General features: G+C 36.8%; 1 protein-coding gene across 3 annotated transcripts in view; it reads right to left on the bottom strand.

Moving 5' to 3' along the window:
- Positions 1–16,381: 16,381 nt before the first annotated feature.
- Positions 16,382–23,848, bottom strand: part of TMEM168 (transmembrane protein 168) — a 73,997-nt gene continuing 66,530 nt past the window's right edge. For all 3 annotated transcript variants that reach the window (XM_045847865.1, XM_045847856.1, XM_045847873.1), the window contains one exon: positions 16,382–18,315. In XM_045847865.1, coding sequence (XP_045703821.1) covers positions 17,768–18,315 — 548 coding nt within the window. In that variant the 3' untranslated portion in view covers positions 16,382–17,767. The remainder of the gene's footprint in view (positions 18,316–23,848) is intronic.

The following is a 23,848-nucleotide window of genomic DNA, read 5'->3' as shown; positions in this document are numbered from 1 at the left end:
GGGGCTTCAGAAGAAGATTGGCGCGGGGGATTTAAACCCAGACACGGCAGCCACTGGGGGAGAACCACGCGGCCTGGACAGAGTGGGGACTCTCCCTTCCCACAGCCCTGAGGGAGAACCATGCAGCTGTAGAAGTGCAGAGAGGACCACAGCCCTGAGAGAGGGGGAACCACACGGCCTTGACAGAGTGGAGACTCCCACAGCCCTGAGAGGAAGAACCAGAGGACTGCCTGAGCCATGGACTTCTATTTCCTTTCCTGAGATATGGTACTCTGGACTGGGCAAAGGGGGAAGGAAGGAAGGACTGTGTGTTTGTGGGTGTTTTTAGGGACTTTAGGATTTTTGATAAAGACATTAGGTCACTACTTGAAGTTTATATAGCATTAAATAAACATTTCCTTTCCTTTTCACAAATCTCTGGCATTGAGAGACGTCTTTCCTAGGGCGGCAGACATAACGGACCCGGGGCCTTTTTTCAATAATAGTATATCGTCCCAGGCCCCCCCTTGTCTGTTCTGTAAACACAACAAGAGAGCCCACACAAATGGAAGAAAGGGCAACCCTAGAACACCCAGACAAGGAGATGAGAGAGACCACTGAGTCCCACAGACTCCTACAACAGAAGTCCACCCCACAAAGACATACAGTCAAAGCAGAGTATCCTGAGACACAGAAACAACAAAAAGAGTTACCTAAAATGGGGAAGACCTCCAATCGAAAGGAATGGAAGAATCCCCAGAAAAAAGAGCAAAATGAAATTGAGGCAAGCAATCTACCAGGCACATTATTAGGAAAAAATCGGTTATAAGGATGCTCAAGTAATTCAGTGACAAGTACAAGGAACAAAGTGGGAAATACAACACCATGAAAAAGGAAATAGAAACTATAAACAAGAACCAGTAAGAAATGAAGAATACAATATCTGAAATTAAAAAAATACACTAGAACAAATTACAAGCAGGCTTGATGAAGCAGAGGATCAAATCAGAAAGCTGAAAGACAAGGTAGAAAAAATAATGCAGTACAGCAATGAAAAAAGACTCAAAAGTTATGAGGATAGTTTAAGGGAACTTCAGACAACATGAAATGGAAGAATATTTGAATCAGAGAAATACCAGAGGAGAAAAATGAGCAAGGGATAGAAAACCTGTATGAAAAAAATGACAGAAAATTTCCATAACTTGGTGAGAGGAAAAACCATGCAAGTTCAGGAAGCACAGAGAGTCCCAGTCAAGATGAACCCAAAGAAGCCTGCTCTAAGACACACCATAATTAAAATGACAAATTTTAAAGACAATGAGAGAATCTTAAAGGCAGCAAGAGAGAAACAGATAGAGCTCCAATAAGGCTAGCAGCTCTTTTCTCAACAGAAACATATCAAGCCAGAAGGAAATGGCAAGAAATATTCCAAGTAATGAAAAGCAAAGATCTACAACCAAGACTACTCTATCCAGCTCAATTAAAATGGAAGGTGAAACAAGGCGTTTCCAGACTAAAGAAGGCTAAAAGAATACACCTCAAACCAGCATTGGAAGACATGCTAAAGGCACTGCTTTAAGAAAATGAAGGTACAGAAAGAGAGAGGACCATAGCTACAAACAAAAAAAATGGCAATGAAAAGTACCTATCAATATCAACCTTAAATGTAAATGGATTATGCTCCATTCAGAAGATATAGGGTAGCTGAATGTATAAGAAAACACAATCTGCATATATGCTGTCTACAAAGGACCCACTTAAGAACAAAAGACCTACACAGGCTGAAAGTAAAGGGTTGGGGAAAAAATTATCTAAGCAAATGGACAGGGAAAAAAAATCAAGGTAGCAATACTTACAGCAGACAGAATAGTTTCAAAACAAAAGCCATAAAAAGAGACAGAGAAGGTCACTTCAAAATACCTAAAGGAAGAATCCATCAAGAAGATATAAACATTGTAAACATATATGCACCGAACATAGGAACAACCAAATATATGAGGAAAATCTTGGAAGACTTCAAGAAAGGATTTTAAACAAAGAATCAACAAACGTACTGTGGCACTGATCAACATGCTAGGTCAAATGGACTTAATGATTTATACAGAACCTGTCACCCCAAAGAAGCAAAATATACATTCTTTTCAAATGCACTTAGACATTATCAAAGGCAGACCATGTGATAAGGCACAAAATAAGCCTCAACAAACTCCAGAAAATTGAAATCATATCAAGCATTTTCTTGAATCATAGTGGCTTGGAACAAGAAACAAACCTCAAGGAAAAAACTCAAAAACAATCAAATCCATGGAGACTGAATAACATGTTATGACACAACCAATGAGTAAACAATGAGATAAAGGAAGAAATAAAAAAATTCTGGAAATGAATGAAAATGAACACATAACAACTCAAGATGTACAGGACACAGCAAAGACAATACTGAGTGAGAAGTTCATAGCAATACAGGCCTACCTTAAAAAGACAGAAAAATTTCAAATGAACAATCTAACCATACATCTTCAAGAATCAGAAACACAACAACAACAACAAATCCCAGAATGAGTAGAGGGAAGGGAATAACCAAGATCAGAGCAGAATTAAATGGCATAGAGACTAAAAGAACAATCCAAAGGATCAATAAATTCATTTTGTTCTTTGAAAAGATAAACAAAATTAACAAGCCCACTACAAGGTCACTATAATAAAAAAAAGTATGGTACTGGCATAAGAATACACATAAACCAATGGAACATAATAGAGAGCCCAGAAATAAACCCATGTCAATGCAGTCAGTTAATATTTGACAAAGTGCAAGAACATAAAATGGAGTAAAAATAGCCTCTTCAACAAATGTTGGTGGGATATCTTGACAAGCACATGCAAAAAAAAATGACACTAGACCACCAACTTACACCATACACACAAAAAAACTAAAGATGGATAAAAAAACTTAAATATAAGTTGTGACACCATAAAAGTCCTAAAGGAGACCCTAGGTAGGAAAATTTCAGATATCCCATACAGCAGTGTTTCCACTGATACATCCCTAGGGCAAGGGATATAAAGGAAAGAATAAGCAAATGGGACTAAATCAAATCAAATAACTTCTTCTTGGTTAAAGAAAAAACCAACAAAATGAAAAGGGAACTAACTGTATGAGAAAACATATTTGCCAATGATAATTCAGACAAGGGGTTCATCTCCAAATATATAAAAAACCCACACAACACCACACCAGAAAGACAAAAAATCCAATTAAAATTGGGCAAAGCACCTGAAGATACACTTCTCCAAGGAGGATATACAGAATACCCATAGACACATGACAAAATGCTCAACATCACTAGCCATCGAAGAGATGCAAAGTAAAACCACAATGAGATACTACTTCACACTGGTCAGAATGGCCATCATTAACAAATTAACGAATAACAAGTGTTGGCAAGGTTGTGGAGAAAAGGGAACCCTAATATACTGTTGGTGGGAATACATACTAGTGCAGCCACTGTGTAAACAGTATGTAATTTCCTCAGAAAACTAAAGATGGAACTTTCTTTCAACCCAGCGATGCTACTGCAGGGACTATACCCTAAGAATCCTGAATCACCAATTCAAAAGAACCTATGCATCCCAATGTTCATAGCAGTGTTATTTACAACACCCAAGTGCTTGAAACAGCCTAAGTGCCCATCAGTACATGAATGGATAAAAAACTGTGGTACATTTATAGAATGGAATAGTTCGCAGCAGAAAGACAGACCTCCTACCCTTCATGACAGCATGGATCGAACTGGAGAGCATTATGCTAAGTGAAGTAAGCCAGGCAGTGAAAGATAAATACCATATGATCTCACCTATAAGTGGAACCTAACCAACAAAACAAACAAATGAGCGAAACAGAACCAGAGACTTAGAAATAAAGAATAAACTGATAGTGACCAGAGGGGAGGGGACTGGGGATAATGGAGGAGAGAAGGGGAAGGGGCAAGCAAAGAAACATGAATAGAGGATTCGTGGGCATAGAGAATGGGGGCAATTAACAGGGTAGGGGTGAGCAATTGGGAAAAAGTTGGGACAATTGTAACTGAACAACAATAAAAAAGGAAAATAATAATATGCATACCTGAAGAAGAAGAGAGGGAGAAGGGAATGGAGGACTATTTCAAACACATAATTGCAAGACATTAACAAATCGACGGAAAGAGTTAGATCCTTGAATGCAAGGCAGAAACAGAACATCTACCACCTCAATCCATATAGACATTCTCCAAGGCATATTATATTAAAACTGTCAAAAATTAATGACAAAGAAAATGTTCTCAAGGCAGCCAGAAAAAATAAGAAAGTAACCTATAAAGGAAAGCTCATTAGGTTAACATCAGATTTCTCAGCAGAAACTCTACAAGCTAGAAGAAAGTGGAACCAAATATTCAAATTACGTAAAGAAATTAGCAGCCAAGAGCTCCTACCCTTCCTGACAGCATGGATGGAACTGGAGAGCATTATGCTAAGTGAAATAAGCCAGGAAGTGAAAGACAAATACCATATGATCTCACCTATAAGTGGAACCTAATGAACAAAACAAACAAGCAAGCAAAATATAACCACAGACAGTTAAATAAAGAACAAGCTGACAGTAGCCAGAGGGAAGGGGGGAGAAGGATAGTGGGGGTAAACAGGGAAAAGGCCATCAAGGAACACGTATAAAGGACACATGCACAAAGCCAAAGGGGTTAGGTTCAAAGGTGGGAGGAGGGGATAGGTGGGGCAGGGGTGTGTGCTGAGGTGAAAATGGAGAAAACTGTGCTTGAACAACAATAAAAAAGATAGATGATAGATAGATAGATAGATAGATAGATAGATAAACAGAAATTACCAGCCAAGAATACAATGAAACCTTGATTCTCAAACTTAATTTGTCCCAGAAGGCTGTTTGAGAAGTGATTTTTTTCAAAAAATGAATCATACAGATGACTGATAATACAGGTATCAGCATGAAAGTTTTGTTGGGTTGAAGACCAAGTTTTGTTCAATAACCACGCCATTTTTTTTCTATGACCAACTTGGTCAGGAACTGAATTATTGTAGATGAGAGATGTTCAAGAACCAAGATTTGACTGTTTATATTCAACAAAGTTTTAGATATAAAGGAGAAGTAATGATTTTTTCAGACATAAAGACGTGGATGAAATTAACTACCAGAAGACCTTAACTTCAGGAAACACTCAACGGAGATACCCTACCTGAAACAAAGAACAAAAAGTCAAAAAAATATGAGTAGGATCACCAACACACTCATAACATAATTTGGCCTATATAGAGAAACCAGAAAAATCTCAAGTAAACTCTTAGCATTACATCTTAAAAAGCTAGAAAAAGAAGAAAAATGCAGCCCAAAGTCAACAGAATAAAGGAAATAATAAAAATTAGAGCATAATTGAACAAAATAGGGAACAAAAAGACTATACAAAAATTAATGCAATAAGCACCTGATTCTTTGAAAAAATTTAATAAAATTGACAAACCTCTGACAAGACTCATTCAGAAAAAAAGACTCAAATAAACAAAGTGATAAATAAAAGAGAAATAACAAAAACATCATAGAAATACAAAAGGATTATACTAGAATATATTGAAAAACTATATGCCACCAAATTCAGTAACCTAGAAGAAGTAGATTAAGTTCCTAGAAATATATAACGTTACTCAACTGAATCATAAATGAGAGTCTAAACTGACCAATGAACAGTGAGGAAACTGGAACAACCATCAAAAACCTCCCCAAAAGTAAAAGTCCAGGACCTTTCAAAAGCAAAAGCCTTTGGTTTTTATCAAAAACAAAAAACAAAACAAACAACAAAAAAAAAAGGTTCAGGATGAAAAGCCAAAGTCTTTGCTAGTGAATTCTACCAAACATACAAAGAAGATTTGATTCCTATCCCAAACTCTTTTAAAACACTGAGTAAGGGGCAATACTTGCTAACTCATTTCATGAGGCCAACATAACCCTGACACCCAAGTATGGCAAGGATAAGACACAAAAAGAAAACTATAAACCAATATCTCTGATTAATACAGATGCAAAACTCCTAAATCAAATACATCGAAAAATTTGAAGATCATGATGAAGGGGTTTCATTCAAGATCCACAAGTGTGATTTGACATATGCAAATTGATCAACATAATATACTATGTTAACAAAAGATAAAAATCATAATTTTATTAATACATTGGAAAAAGAATTTCATAAAATAAACATTGATTTATGATTAAAACACTAAAAAATGGTATAAAAGGCAAGTTCCTTAAGATAATGAAGGCATACATAACAAGCCCTCAGCTAATATCACACTCAATGGTGAAAAACTAAAAGCTTTTCCTCTAAGATCAGGAACAAGACAAGGATGTCCATTCTCACCACTCTTATTCAAGAAAAATGTGGAACTCCTATCCAGAGCAATCAGGCAAGAGAAAGAAATAAAAGGCATGCAAATTAAGAATGAAGAAATGTGTCACTGTTTACAGATGACATGATCCTTTATATTTAAAAAAACCTAAAGACTCGACCGAAAACTTAGAATTACTAAAAAATACTGTAAAGTTGAAAGACACAGAAATATCAATGTACAAAAATCCACTGCTGTCCTATATACTAACAATAAAATTTCAAAAAATGAAATAAATTCCATCTGCAATTGCAACAAATGAATAAAATACTTAGTAACAGACTTAACAAAAATTGTGAAAACAATTGTGTTAATTGTGAAAACTACAAAGTATCATTAAAAGAGATTTAAAAAACACAATGAAATGGAAAGATATTCTGTGCTCATGGATTGGAAGAATAAACATAGTTAAAGTGTCCATATTACTCCCAGCAAATGCACAGATTTAATGCAATCCATATAAAGTCCCAATTACATTTTTTACAGAAATAAAGGGAAAAAATCACGAGATTTGTTTGGAACCACAAAAGACCCCGAATAGCCAAAGCAATCCTGAAAGAAGAGAGAAGGAAAGAAAAGAAAGGAAGGCAGGCAGGCAGGCAGGGAGGAAGCGAGGGAAGGTAGGGGGAAAAAAAAAAAGAGAGGGCAGGGCAGGGCAGGGCAGGGCAGGAAAGAGAAGAGAAGGGAAGAGAAGGAAAGAGAAGAGAAGGAAAGAGAAAAGAAAGAAACATAAGCTGAAGTTTCACACTACCTGACTTCAAACTATACTACAGAGCAACAATAATCAAAACACCATAGTACTGGTAGAAAATCAGATACTCAAACCAATGGAACAAAACTGAAAGCACAGAAATAAAACCACATGTATATAGGCAAATAATTTTTGGCAAAGGAGACAAAAATATATAATGGAGTAAATAAAGAAAGCCTCTTTGATAAATGGTGATAGTAAAATTGAAAAGCCACTTTCAAAAGAATGAAACTAGACCAGTTAGTCTGCATGTACAAAAACTAATTCAAAATGGATCAAAGACCTAAACATAACATCTGAAACAATATATCACAGAGAAAAAAACATAGATATTAAAGTTATATATCTTGGTCATGGAGAACATTTTATGAATTTGACCCCAAAGGCAAGGGAAGTAAAAGCAAAAAATAATGAATGGGACTATAGCAAACTAAAAAGTTTCTGCACAGCAAAAGAAATGCTCAAGGAAACAAAAGGCACTTAACCAAATGGGAGAATATTTGCAAACAACAGCTCCATAAAGGGGTTATTTTCCAAAATATATGAAGAATATACACAGCTCAACACCAATCAACCAAACAATCCAATTTAAAAAAATGGGCAGAGGCCCTGAACAGAAACTTCTCACAAGACATTCAAATGGCCAACAGATATATGAAGAAATACTCAACTTCACTAGCAAAAGCATTTCAAAACTATTGTGAGATACCACCTTAAACCTGTTAGAATGGCTATTATTGAAAACACAAGTAATAAGTGTTGGAGAGATAGTGGAGAAAAAGGAACTCACATTCACTGCTGGTTGGAATGTTGACTGGTGTAGCCACTATAGAAAACAGTATGGAGTTTCCTCAAAAAATTAAGAATACAGTTACCATATGGGTATCTCCTCAACAAATTTGAAAACATTAATTCACAAAAATACATGCACCTCTATAATTATTGCTGCATTATTCATGGTCAGGACATGGAAACAACCAAAGGGTACTTGGATAGATGATTTGATAAAGATGATGTGGTACATATATACAATGGAACATGACTCAGACATACATTTGCAACAACATGGATGGACCTTGAGAATATCATGTTAAGCGAAATAAATTAGAAAACGTTAGGAATCATATGATTTCACTCATATGTGGGATATATGGGGAATTTATAAAACCAGAATTTATGCATACAAAATTGTTTATTTATTCATGCATATTTAAACTTTGGTCACCTTCAAAGTACCCTCCATTTGATGCATTACACTTATCCAGATGTTTTCTCCACTGCTCAACACACTTGTTTTTTTAAAGATTTTATTTATTTATTTTTAGAGAGGGGAGGGAGGGAGAAAGAGAGAGAGAGAAACATCAATGTGCGGTTGCTGGGGGCCGTGGCCTGCAACCCAGGCATGTGCCCTGACTGGGAATCGAACCTGCGGCGCTTTGGTTTGCAGCCTGTGCTCAATCCACTGAGCTACGCCAGCCAGGGCTCAACACACTTTTTGAACTCTTTGATTTTGATGCCTTTTAGTGCTTCTGCTGTTTTTTTTTGTTTGTTTGTTTGTTTGCTTGTTTGTTTCACCTCTTCCACATCAGCAAAATATTTCCCTTTGAGGACTTTTTCCATCTGCGGAAACAACACATTAAAAAATAAGGTTTGTCCAGGGAGATATTGGGTGAATAGGGAGGGTGGGGCATGAGGGTCATGCAGTTTTTGATCAAAAACTGCTGAACACTCAGTGTGGTGTGGGCAGGTGCACTCATAAATCACCCAGCATGAAATGGGCAGATACATTGAATGAGTCTTTAAAAATTCACTCAAGCCAAAACCAGCCTCTCACAATGCCAGCTGGTACACTGATATAGATGGGTTCCCAGAACATTCATCCAGGAGGGGAAACCTGTACTACAAGGGGCCCACTCTCCAAAAGATAATTCCTGTTTTTTTTTGGTGGTACCCCCTTGTAAAACTGAAACTCATAGGCAACAGTATGGTGGTCACCAAAGGGAAGGGATAGGTAGTAAAGGGTAAACGGTTCCAACATATGGTGAAAGCGTTCCAATATATGGCAATGGAAGATGATTTGACTTTAGGTTGTGGGCACACAATGCAATATACAAATGATGTATTATAGAAATGTACACTTAAAACCTACATATTCTTATTAATCAATGTCACCCCCAATAAACTTAATTTAAAAAAAGGACTCATACTACTCAACACCAAAAAACCCCAAACCATTCAATTAAAAAATAGGCAGAGGACCTGAATTAACATTTCTCCAAAGAGGACATACAGATGGCCAATAGACATCTGAAAAAAATGCTCAATGTCACTAATAATCAGAGAAATGAAAATTAAACCACAGTGCCATATCACCTTGCATCTGTCAAAATGGCTATCACCAATAAATCCACAAATGACAAATATTGGTAAAGATATAAAGGAAAGGTAACCCTGGTGCACTGTTGGTAGGAATGCAGATTGGTATAGACACTATAGAAAACAGTATAGAGTTTCCTCAAAAAAATAAAAGTGAAACTGCCTCATGACCCAGTGATTCCACTTTTGGGTATATATCCAAAGAAATCCAAAACACTAATTCAAAGAATGCGTGCACCCTGTTCATTGCAGCATTGTTTACATTAGTCAAACTATGGAAGCAACGTAAGTGTTCATCAATAGATGAGTGGATAAAAGAAACTGTGGTAAATATATACAATGGAATATTAGTTGGCCATAAAAAGAATGCGATCTTACCATTTGTAACTGCATGGATGTGGATGAACTACAAGGGTATTATGCTCAGTTAAATAAATCAGGTAAAGCGAAATACCATTTAATTTCACTTATATGTGGAATCTAAAGAATAAAATTAAATGATCAAATAAAATGGAAACAGACTCATAGACACACAGACAGAACTGGTGATTGACTGAGGTGGTTTGGGGCATTGGGTGAAAAAGTGAATGGAATAAAATACGAATTGGTAGTTAACAAAATAGTCATGGGAATGCACATAAAGCATAGCAAAAATAGTCAATAATAACATGATAAAGATGTATGGTGCCAGTTAAAGTACTGGAAATATTGAGGGAAATACTATGTAAAGTACATGATTAGACAATCACTAAGCTATATACACTTGAGACCAATACAAAATACCATGGAAAGAATGACATAAAAAAATAAAATATTCTGTATAGAGTTTGATTAACATCTAATATTGTATCTAAAGATTCTTCAGTGTACTTCAGTGGGGTGAGAATACAACAAATGCCTCACTGCAACGTTAAAACTGCTTTCAAATTTTGTGACTTACACTAAATACTAATGTAAATCTTGCTCATCAATACTTGGTATGTTTTAATATATAGTATTTTTATTTCATATGGAATAAATGGAATAAGCATTGTTTGGTTTAAATATGCCATGTTCCTCTTTTATCTCTGGCACACTGCTAAATATCTTTGATTTAAGATACACCAATATTTTCTGATCTAGACCAAACTGCAACAACAAATGTTTACTATAATTATCACTTAATTATTTTAATACTTATAAAATATTGTGAGGTCATCACACAAAATTATTGCCTGGTCAACTTTGCTTTTCAAATGATCAAAAAAATGTATAACATTAAGAAAAAACTAGTGTTTAGACTATAGTTTCAATTGTGTATCAGCTTTGGTCTAAGTAATAGTATTTCCTAACAAACATAAATGTAAATTACTTTATAAACTTGTTGGGAACCGTTTTGCCTGGTTTCAGAAGCTGTACCCCCCCCCCCCGCCATGGCTAAGGCTGAGTGAGTGACCATCAGACCATAAGCCACAAAGGAGACAAAGCTATCTCCCTGGCAGGAGCGCCACTTCTGCTCCTTTTTCCATAACTGGCCCCCAATGCTTGATCAGTTAGCCAATGATGGGTAAGATTCCCCAAGGGTGGGGGACAACCTAAGACAGGCACAATTATTGGGAGGCCTCAGGGAAGGACTTGGGGTTCTATAGCAAAAGGGGGTGATGGACCCTCGCCCCTCAGCTTTGACATAGTCTGAGTCCTCATTCTGTCTGCGAGAAGTCTCCTAATCTCTTGGCTGCCTTACTTCCCCTGCCTGACTTAAGCCTGAAACAATGAGAGGGTGGTGCAGCCCTGTGCTGGAAAGGGCAGGTTCCTGGGGGTTCAGGCCTGAGAAAGATGTAAAATCTTGTGAAACCTGCTTTTGATAAGAATGCTCTCATTTAATGGTAAGGGTCTGAGCAGGAAATGAGTTTGTTTCCCAAAGTTTTGTAGCCCATTAGCCATCAGACCCTGACTCAGAATAAGTCCTCATAGTTCTTTGTATGCTATCCATTGTTTGATCCTTACTTCTTGACAATGATTAATGAGCTTTATCTGCATTCCTGTGCAAATTGAAAGCCAATAAAAACCTGTCAAGGCAAGGGTCGGGGTGCTCTCCCCTTGAGAGAGTAGCCGTGCCATTCCTTTTCCTACACAGGACTTGGTAGTCCATGTGAATGTATCTCGTCTCACCAATAACACTGAGGACACTGTGGGCTGGAGCCTGCGTCATAAACTAAGTAGTTGCTCAAAAAAATCACTACTTAAAAAATTTCATTGTTTCATACTTTATAGCTATATATTGCAACCAGTGAATAGGGAAATACTGAAAAAAACAAATTTGTAGTTTCCCTATTTGTCCTAAACTTATGTTTATAGGCCAATTTTTTCTGACTTTACAATCTAGTTGTCCCTACTCATAGCCAAATTCCTTATCAGACTTTAAGTATATTTTATTATGCTATGACAGTTACCCACATTTTCCCCCATTTGCTTCCCTCTGCCCAGTACCTCCCTTCCCTCAAGCAACTCCCACCCCTTACACCACCAGTTCCTGTCCATGGGTGGTGTAAGTTCTTTGGCATCTCCATTTCCTATGCTATTCTTAACATCCCCATCTATTTTGCACCTACAAATTATGCTTAATCCATAATTAAACATAATTTCCCATTATGCTTAATTTCCCTCACCCCCGCCCCTTTCCCCTTCCCAGCTGATAACCTTCCAAATGATCTCCACACTTATTCTGTTCCTGTTCTGGTTTTTTGCTTTTTTTTAGATTCAATTTTAGATAGTTGTGAATTTGTTGCCTTTTTAACGTTCATTGTTTTGGTCTTTTTCTTCTCAAACAAATCCCTTTAACATTTAATGGAATAATGACTTGATGATGATGAACTCCTTTAGTTTTACCTTGTGTGGCAAGCACTTTATCTGTCCTTCCATTCTCAATGACAGCTTTGCTGGATAGAATAATCTAGGTTATAGGTTCTTGCTTTTCACCACATTGAATACTTTTCAATCCCTTCTTGCTTGCAAGTTTGAGAAATCAGCTGATATTCTTATGGAGACTCCTTTGTGTGTAACACTGCTTTTAAGATTCTCTATCTTTAACCTTTGGCATTTTAATTATGATGTGTCTTTGTGAGGTCCTCTTTGGGTCCATCTTGTTTGGACCCAAGTCCAGGAAGCACAGAGATGGAAGCTTCCTGGCCTTGTATGCCTATTTCCTTTGTCAAATTAGGGAAGTTTTCTTTCATTATTTTTTCAAGTTATTTTTTCAAATTTCTTAATTTCTTGCTCTTCCTCTTCTCCTTCTGGCACCCCTATGATTGGGATGTTGCTAGTTTAAAGTTGTCCTAGAGGTTCCTAAGTCTAGCCTCATTTTTTTGTTGTTTTGTTTTTTGAATTCTTATTCCTTCTTTCTGTTCTGGCTGAATGTTTATTTTTTCCTTATGTTCCAAATCATTCATTTGAATCTGTTTCCTTCCCTTCACTATTGATCCCCTGTGGACTTTTCAATTAGTGTAATGTTCATTTCTTCCTTTATGTTTTTGCTGTACTCTGAGTTCTCTGAGCATCCTGATCACCAGTGTTTTGAACTTCACATCTGATAGATTGGTTATCTCTGTTTTGTTAAGTTCTTTTTCTGTGGTTTGGTTTTGTTCTTTCATTTGGGCTATATTTCTCTCAGTCTGGCAGCCTCCCTGTGTTTGTTTCTGTGTATTAGGTAGGGCTGTGTGCCTCCCTGACTTAACACACCTGTTAAGTTGTATAGGACAGACCTTAGGCATTTGTCAGGGTGGGGTGACCCACTTTACCACTTTGTGGCTGTGTGTGTAGGGAAGAATTAGAGAGGAGACAATGCCACTGCCTGGCTTCAGGAGGTGTGCCCTGCCCTCATGATGTTTGGTCACTTCATGCACTTCCCATACGCAACTGGTGCCCTTCCAGCTACTACCCTGGTGGTGAAACCCAAAGTGGGTGGGTTTGCATACACTCGAAGTCTGTGTGGGATCTTTAAGGTGTGAAAATCTGGGAGTTTCTTCAGCCAACTGAACTCCCCCAATTTTTTACAGGCAGAGGTACCTTTCCAGTGCTGGAACCCTGGGCTGTGCAGTCTGGCCTGGGGCTGGAATCACTCACTCCCAAGGTATCCCTTGCAGTTTTTATCAACCTGTTCCACTGTTGCCACTGCCACCTCTCATCACACTGCCCCTCCTGCTCATCTGGACGAATGTGGCTTCATTAAATTCTTGGTTATTGAACTTCAATATAGCCGGATTTTCTGATTGTTCTGCGTGTTGTTTTTGAGGTCTGGTTGTAATTCTTTCTATGGCTGCACAAGGAGGTAAAGCATGTCTACCTACACCTCCATCTTGGCCTCAAGTTACCAGACTTCCAATAATTAATTTTCATTTGTAATAATATTCAACTTGTCTGTTTCTAATGGATAAATCAATAAAAGATTCAATCTTAATTGTTTTGGAGTCATGATGAAAATGGACTCAACCCACAAATAGTCATTTTTTATGACATCAGCTATGTTTTCATTCAAACCTGCCTCAGTTTTTCCTTCCTACTCCTGACACTAATTACTAATTATAAATGTGACTTTTTAAAAATCTTACTGACTCCATTAACAGCCATTAGTAATTATTAACTTAATGAGAATCTTGAAATTGTATCTACTTAAAATTTTAAAGAAAATGTAATTTACAACCAAGTTATTACAATTTCTGCTTAGGATTTCTAAATCTATTCACTCAGCTAAAAATATCTTTAAATATCCCCTATTATGGGGAAGGCACTCTTCTGGGTAACTGTGTACCAGAAATACCAAGATGTGTAAGCATTTGCCTGAAAAAGAGATGACATTCCAGCAGTTTCCAATAGAGATGCTCAAATATTGATGTAATTCCTTTAAACATTTTCTATAAAATATACCTAATCACATTCTTAAAATTAAACAATTTTCTTCTGGCACACATAAAATATTAACTATCACATCACCTATAGAAAGGTAATGTAGAACATTACTTTAAAAGAAACTAAGCACCAAATGTGAAATATAAAAAGGCAGTATCCAAAAGAGCAAATACATTTAAGCCACGATTTACAAATATACAACTACATATAGATTCTAATATTTTACTCAAAATCTGCCTCCTAGTGCACTAAATATAAATGCATTTTAATTAACAATGTCATTTTTTTAAATCATAGAGCTTATGAAAACGCTGGTCTGAAAAGGCTCTTTTCTGTACACTTTCGTATTTATTAAGAGGAGCAAGATAGAAAGTATGCAAAGGTAAAGGTAAGTCCAAGTATCCCAGGGAGGAAGAGTTGAGTCAGAGTAAACCAACGCAAGTAATAGCGTAACTGGAAAGTTATGGAAAAATAATTTAGCTTCTTAATTTATCACATACAAATGTCCATTTTTTAAAAAGATGTTTTTAGAGGGTGGTGCTTTCATGGTTTTAGCAAAATGTTGTGTAACAAAATAGGTCAACATTACATTGAGAAATACCTCCACGTTATCTCTTTAGTGGAACAGAATTTTGCCCTAAAATAATTCTTATCATTTTAAGTAACTCCTTCCTAAACATGATATATAAAATGAAAGCCATAAAAATTACCTATTTCTTAATCCCTCCCATATAATCCCCTCTTTATACTATCAGTTACTGTTTTAAAAACTGGCAGTTTTAACTTAGGATGCCATCTCCTAAGAGTCATTTATAGTTTTTTGTTTCTTTGGGTAGAATTCATCAAACTAGACATTCCAAAGTTTTTAATAAATTAGCTTATCACATTTCTAGCCCAGAACTTTTTTTGTTGTACTTTTATATAAAGTATGTCAAAACATCAGTTTCTGGGCTGTAAAAATGTCTGTTACCTTTTGATATGATTTCTATTACTCTTAATACTTCATAAAGAATGCAGAATATGAGAAGGGACACCTCCCCCCAAAATAATCTTCCAGAGGGCGGGCCCCTTGTAGTATAAGCTTTCCCCATTTGGTGAGCATTCTAGGAATCCATCAGTATCAGTGTACCAGCTGCTGTTGTTGTGAAACACTGCTTTTGGCTTCAGTGATTTTTTGTTGAAGATTCTTTCAACGTGTTTGCTCATTTTATGATGGGTAATTTATGAGTGTAATTGCCCACAACAACTGCGCTGACTGCTCAGCAGTTTTTGACCAAAAACTGCATGACCTCTGTGAGTCTCTCTACCTATTTGACTGATCATGCCCCTAGCAACTTTTTTTTGTTTCCCTGGATGAAAAAAGTCCTCAAAGGGAAATGCTTTGCTGATGTGGAAGAGGGGAAACAAAAAAAATGGCAGAAACACTAGAAGACATCAAAATCATTAAGTTCAAAAACTGTTTTGAGCAGTGGAGAAAATGTCTTGATAGATGTGTTGCATCAAATGGAGAATACTCTGAAAGTGGCTGAAGTTTAAACATGTAAGAATATACAATTTTTATAAACAAATCCTACTTTTTGGGGTGTTCTCTCTCATCTACCTCTATATTTGACTTTCTCAGAGTAAAGACATATACTTTAATAAAAGCTAATTTGCTCAGCATTGGCTCAGAAATTTAAAGGGGGATTTTACTTAACATTAACTTTTTTGTAGCTATAAGTTCGTAATTTTAACATTTGGCTTTTCTGCTATACTTTTTCAGAATAGTATAATAAAACACCGTAATATTTCATTTGGATGATACTGATATAGATACTTAACCAAGAAACTTTCAAATCAACCTGCTACCAACCATGAACTCTAATGCACGGACATTTTTTTTTTACCATCACTTGTAATATACTAAAATATGCAATAACTGTTACTTACACATTACATGGAAAATTATTATTTTTTAAATTTTATTCAAAGCATTAGGAAAATCATATTCAAAACACAGAAATAATCAGACTATAACGACGCTGCATAGATAGTGGAATACAAGTTCCCTGACGCTTAGTGACGTCTTCCTAACTAAAACTTCAGTTTTAAAGTCACCAGTCATAAAATGGTAGAAGCATTATTTTGTGTCTCTGAGGCTGGAGAAATGGCTTTGATGTGAGAAGGGACACCATTTAAACAGCAAAGATTAGATTTTCCCTAATGTAATTATATTCCCGTCTTGCTATTTCCCAGAGATAAAAATTTAGAATGTAAGGATTATTAGAAGGGAATAGGAGGTAAATTAGCTCTTTGAAGATGTCCTGATCTGATTAATGCTTGCTTTAATCAGTCCAAACACTGAATTAGGTTTTAACAATTACAACCACACCATTGCGCTTATCTAAAATTGTTAATATGAATACACTTTTACATAATACATTACATGTATATACCTGTTGTCAATTTTTTTACCTTAACTAAAAAAATTATCACGAAGATTTTAAAATAATGTTCATGCTAGAACTTCAGAACTTTAAATTTATAGAGATCAAGGTAATTTCTGAATACTGAAAATAGACTAAATCAATAAGAAATTGCTAAATTTAAGGATTACTTTTTGAAAAGGAAGATAATTTTTTTTGGAAGGACTTTGTAGCTGAAAACACTGCTCATTAAAAAAACAGACAAAGAAAAAAGTTGCCCTGAGAAAGACACTTAAAATTTTCAGTACTTTCAGAGGCCCCCAACAATTCATGAAGGAGCAACTTTTGGCTCTAGCCTCTTACTACTACCAACATAAAAAATGTTTTGAACTAAACAGTGATTTGTGCTTCCCTGCTACACTGGTAACAAGTTACACCTAGACATCTGAATAGATGGACTATAAGCAAATTTTGCATGCATGACAGGTAAACTTCTTTTTCTTTCCAAAGAAAGAGTTTGTAATTCTTCAAGTGGTTTTGGACTCAAACCTACTGTTCACAAAAATAATCTTCTGTAAGCAAATTCATAGTTTTCTTATAATAGTAAACAAATTATTTGGTCTACAACCTCTAATCTATGAGCAAGTGTTTTATTTCTAATGCAAACATTTCTCAAAGTGCAGTGCTATTTTTAACATCTTTTATGCATTTACAGTCAGAATTTTTTAATCTCCACATATTTTTAATATGAAAGAATGGTTATTCCAAACATCTTACATACCATAATTGAGAGAAGTAAAAGCAAGCTATAGAAGTAACAGGATATTTTTCAAAAATAAGAATATAATGTACAAAAAATGGCAAATTAAGTGATAACTGGTAGTATGAACTCTCGATATACTAATATTCTACTTTGGCTTCCAAATTAAGATTTGACAAGTTTGAAGCCTTGTCCTGTGTCCAGCACAGTAGGAAGAAACCAACTCATTTTTAATCTTTTCAAGCACCTAAAGCAACTTTGGCAAATCCAAAAAAGGTTGAGACCACACAACCAATTTGCCAAATGTACTAATGGATATGTAATACGAGGAAAGTGTAACATCCAGTGCTTGGCCACATCACTTCCTGTTGGCAAATGCAAAGTATAGTCACTCCACTGTTTTGACACACCATACACTGCTTTCACCGTGCGTCCCTTTTCAGTCCAGCAGATGTTATTACTGGAATTGCAGTTATATTCTACCCAGTCTTTTGTAAAGTCGCCCAGCTGTGGTGGGTCAGCTTCTTCAATATCTATTGTCTTTATCATCTCAGCTCCTTGCACTGCAACATACTGGTCATTGATTTTTCTTACTTCTTTCACCCAGGGGGTTGAATTCTCACTGTCTAATACAATAATAAGTCGGGAACAGAAGGAACCATTCTTTTCTCTCCACCATTCTAAAAGTGTGTCAAGGCGCAGTATGTCTCCACCTATAAACAAAAGAAAATTTAATAGAATAATAATTTCTGAAGCCTCTTAATAAGAATTCCCTTTTGCATAAGTGTATTTTCTTTAAATTTGTGAAAGTAAGTATGTGAGTAAAAATATAGAGACTTCATTTCAAAGTATCTTTTCAGAAGATTTTTAAAAAACAAACTTTCAACTTCAGGTTAAAAAACAGCTATCCTTGTTACTTGGATATGCTACAATATATTAAGAAAAATTTTTATAAAGTTAAATTTGGTGAAAAATATATAATTACAAAGGAAAGCTTATATTCTACATCCAAAGCAGCAAATATAGCTTGTTGTCCAAATCCAGCCCATTACCTGTTTTGATATAGACTCAGAGCTGAGAATTGATTTTATATTTTTACATATTTGAAACATCTTTTAAAAAAAAAACAAACAGTACTTGTGATATGGGAAAATTATAGGACATATACATTTAATGTAATTGTTTCCATTAACAACACTAATTTGTATTCTGACTATGTCTGCTTTTCAACTACAGTGGCAGAGTTCAGTAGTTGCAACAGAGACCTTATGGATCACAAAGCCCTTTATAGAATATCTGGCCCTTTACAGAAAAAGTTTACCAATGCTGTTGTGCACCACTGATAAAATAAGGTTACCTATCCTCATTATCTATATAGCTACGGAATGAAAAAGAAAGTTTAGAATGAACTTATTTTAAAATCAATTTTGTACCTGAAAAACAAAGAATTAAAAAGTTTACTCAGAAAAATCTAAAGTAAATAAATCTGACCTAGAAACCTGTCTTACAGCATAGTAGGCTTTCTATCTGGTTCATTGTGGATAGCCGCCCCCCCTCCATTAATTTTGATTTTTAAATGTTACATTAAAGTATTATGTTATTTGTTTCTGGAGTTCTCTTAAATTTCATGGCCACTGCTATATCCTCATCTCACCCTAGTCCTGGCTGTCAGTGGTATACTGATACAATCATCCCAATTCTAGTTATTTATCTTAAGGAAAGAGCAGAGATTAAGACAAATTATTACATATAAAGAGATCTTCTTCCCTCTGCTATCTAAGATAGTGTAAAATCTAAAATATCCAGGGAGAATGGAAATAAACTATAGTAGCAACTCATGCGGGAAGTTTACAGTAAAATATTATTTATAAAGAAATTTTAATGATGAGAAAATCAGCTATAAAATTAGGGAAAAAAACATATGACAGAGAAATGTATCTACAAAAAAGCAGTGGTTATTGTTGGGTGTTTGAATTTCAGGTGGCTTTTGTTATATTTTTCTATGTGTTCCCAAAGTTTTTACATTGAATATGTTGTTTTTGTAATTAGGAAAAAGTTTTAACATTTGTAGTCTACTTGCACAAGATCCTAAACCTAACTTTAGAATACACAGTTCTAGCAAGAGCAACCATCCTCCTTGCTAAACTATCAAAATGTTAATACCAGAATGAGAAAGAATCCTTTATAATTTGTATTATATTAGTAATATAACCTCTGAATCAAGGTACCACATTCTTCATGAATAATTAAATTTCTCTTATTCTTTAGCTCTGTAAATGAAAAACACATGCATATATCTCAGAGGCACTATTTCAACGCATTGTCTCTACATATTACTAATGGATTGCCTCACAAATACTTCCTGAAAATACCTTTTCAAAAATGGTGAAATGTTAACTTTTCTTTTTTATTTTTCTTAATATATTTTATTGATTATGCTATTACAGTTGTCCCATTTCCCCCTTCTCTCCCCTCCACCCTGTACCCCCCCACCCACGTTTCCCCCCTTTAGCTCATGTCCATGTGTCATACTTATGATTTCTTTAGCTTCTACATTTCCCGTACTATTCTTGCCCTCCCCCTATCTGTTTTCAACCTACATTCTATGCTACTTATTCTCTGTACCTTTAACCCCTCTCTCCTCCTCCCACTCCCCTGCTGCTAACCCTCCATGTGCCCTCCATTTCTGTGGTTCTGTTCCTGTTCTAATTGTTTACTTAGTTTCTTTTGGTTTTGCTTTAGGTGTGGTTGTTAATATTTGTGAGTTTGCTGTCCTTTTACTATACATGTTTCTTCTTTATCTTCTTTTCTTAGATAAGTCCCTTTAACATTTCATAAAATAAGGGCTTGGTGATGATGAACTCCTTGAACTTGACCTTATCTGAGAAGCACTTTATCTCCCCTTCCATTCCAAATGAGAGCTTTGCTGGATAGAGCAATCTGGGATGTAGGTCCTTGTCTTTCATGACTTGGAATATTTCTTTCCAGCCCCTTCTTGCCTGTAAGGTCTCTTTAGAGAAATCAGCTGAGAGTCTGATGGGAACTCCTTTGTAGGTTACTGTCCCCTTATCTCTTGCTGCTTCTAGGATTCTCTCCTTCGTTTTTACCTTGGCTAATGTAATTATGATGTGCCTTGGTGTGTTTCTTCTTGGGTCCAACTTCTTTGGGGCTCTCTGAGCTTCTTGGATTTCTTGGAAGACTGTTCCCTTTGCCAGATTGGGGAAGTTCTCTTTTATTAGTTTTTCAAATACGTGCTCAATTTGTTGCTTCTCCCCTTCCGATTCTGGTACCCCTATAATTTGGATACTGGAACGTTTAAAGGTGTCCTGGATGCTCTTAAGCTTTTCCTCGATTTTTTAAATTCTTATTTCATCATGCTTTCCTGCTTGGTTGATTCTATCTTCCTTCTGGTCCACTGTATTGTTTTGAGACTCAGATTTCTTCCTTTCACTATTGGCTCTCCTCCACGTATCTTCCTGCATCTCTTTTATGGTAACCTGCATCCTTTCATCTAAATTGCGCCCAAAATCAACCAATTCCGTGAGCTTTGTGATCACCAGTGTTTTGAACTGTGCATCTGATAGATTGGCTATTTCTTGGTCGCTCAAAAGGATGAGTCTTGGGGGACTGATCTGCTCTGTTGGAAACATGTTTGTCCCTGTCTCTCCTTCCCCCCCCCCCCCTGGTCTGGTCGCTCTTGTTATGGTGGGGGGCAGAGCCTTAGGTGTTCACCAGGGCTGGGCACCCCAGTCGCTAGATTGTGATGTTATATGTGGGGGCGAGGGCGGGAGCGGGGACGGGAGGGAACAATGGTGGCAGTTCCGTTCTCCTGGGCCCAGACCCTTCTTTGGGATCCTGGGCCGTGAGTTCTGCCCTGGTCCACAATCGCTGCTCCACTGGGTCCGCCCTCCACAGCTTGTGTACTCAGGGATCACCGCTGCGTTCTTGCGCCCCGGATGGCTGTCGCGCCGATTTCACGCCAAACTTTCCCCAACCTCCACTCGCTGCCGACCCGTGCCAGCCCCGCGCCAGCCCTGCGCCAGCCCGGCTCGTCTTCTCCTACCAGTCCGGATGAACGGGTCTACTTCAAACTCTTGGCTGTCCGACTTCCATTCAGATAAATCCTCTGTCAGTTCTGGGTGTTATTCTATCTGTAAATTATTGTTGTAAATTATTGTTGTTCTAATCTTGGTTGTGCGAGGAGGTACGGTGCGTCCACCTATTCCTCCATCTTGCCGGAAGTCATCGAAATGTTAACTTTTCGTTATTGTCAATTTTATTAAATTTCTCTAGAGATCACAGAATGACAGATTACAGGAGCCATTATACAAATTCCATCTGCCACAAAACATCACTATCTAACTTGCCTTCTACAACATCAATAAATATTATTCAGCACATTCTACACTAATTCTTATATACAACCTCTTTTAAACTATCTTTTTGTGTTTTATTTTTGTCTGCTTTCTCCTATGAACTGAAGAAAATTCATATGGCTTTTGGCCCAGATACAAAAGCACTTACATTTATCCTAAATAACAGCAATCGAATGCAGTTCAAGTAACTAAGATTGCGTTTTAAAGGCTCTGTTTATCTTTGATAAAGTACTTACAGATTATCTACATATTTTTTCATTTACAAGGTAAGGCAAAAGTAGGTTTTATAGTTCTTACTATGGAAAATAATATACTAATAACTAAGAATAGAAATTCTGTGTTTCATGTACTCACTTTTATAAACCTACTTTTGCCGCATCCTGTATTTCTATTGATCATTACCATCGTGTTTTTTACCCTCAAGCAAAGAGGCAAAAATAGTAGGTTACAAATTATGAAAATCCATAAGTAAGAAGTGTTGGGAACCACCCTGCTGGTTTCAGAGGCTGTAACCCCAGCCAAGGCTAAGGCTGAGGGAGTGACCTTGGACTGTAAGCCACCAAGGAGACAAAAGTTTATCTCCCTGGCAGGAGTGCCGCTTCCACTCCTTTTACTTCATCTATAACTGGCCCCCAATGCTTGGTTGGTTAGCCAATGACGGGTAAGATTCCCCAAAGGGGGGAACGACCTAAGACAAGCAAGATCTCATGAGAGGCCCCCAAGGAAGGACTCTGGGGGCTACAGCAGAAGGGGTGATGTACCCTCACCCCTCCATTTTGACAAAGCCTGAGTCCTCACTGTCTGCAAGAAATCTCCTAATCTCTTGACTGCCTTACTTCCTCTGCCTGACTTAAGCCTGAAACAATGACAGAGGGTGGTGCAGCCCTGTGTTGAAAGGGAGGGTTCTCCAGGTGATCAGGCCTAAGAAAGAATATGTAAAATCCTGTGAAACCTGCTTTGTTTAGAATGCTCTCAATTAAATGATAACCCAAGCAAGAAGTAAGTTTGTTTCTCAAGGTTTTACAGCTCTTTTACTATCTGACCCTGACTCAAAATAGGCCCCCAGAGTTCTTTGTTATCTATTGTTTGATCCTTACTGCCTGGCAATGATTAATGAGCTTTACCTGAATTTCTGTGTAAAGGAACCCAATAAAGCCCATTGAGGAACAGGCTCCTGGCCCTTCTCCTTTGAGAGATCGGCCACCTTTCCTCCCCAGGCAGATCATGTCTTGGTAGACTTATTCTCATCTGTGGTGGCCGGGGAGGGGGGGGGGGTCCCTGCAGGCGGAGCACCCACCGCAAAGAAGACTACATATTCTAAAAAGTACTATGAGTAAAGGTATGGGATAAAGGGCAAATATATTTTTCTTCTCATAATGATATTTGGTTATGGACCTGCTCTTAACTTGCTAACTCAAGTAAAATCCAGTTATGATGTTTCCTGTTTTAAAAGTTTTTAGAAAGGTAACTATTAAAAAATTTCAGAGCTCAGAGCTCTTTGTCACTTGGTTTAACACTACTTCTGAAGTAGAATCAGCCTTTGAAGGCTGTCTGGGGAAGGCTAGGGCAGAAACTGACTGAAAAGACAGCTTAGCCTCTCTGCCTAGTTCAACCTAGATCAACCTAGTTCAACTGGCTTACCAACAAGTAAGCCAGATGCCTAAGGCTGTTAGAGTATATAGGTACTGATTTACTGGACAAAAATCTGTTCCTCGTTTTTTCCCCCTCTACTTTCAACTATAAAGTCTGTGACATAGACAGTTACACAAATAAGAACAAATCTTCATGGCTAATAGAGGAATTCCATGATGGTCAACTTATTGGTGAAAGACTTCAAAAAATATAAATATTCCACAATATAACATTTACC

This window comes from Phyllostomus hastatus, unplaced genomic scaffold (genome assembly GCF_019186645.2).
Source record: "Phyllostomus hastatus isolate PE091 unplaced genomic scaffold, TTU_PhHast_1.1 phas_contig_118, whole genome shotgun sequence".
In the NCBI taxonomy this organism is placed as follows: domain Eukaryota; kingdom Metazoa; phylum Chordata; class Mammalia; order Chiroptera; family Phyllostomidae; genus Phyllostomus; species Phyllostomus hastatus.
This window is presented reverse-complemented; position numbering and strand designations above follow the sequence as displayed.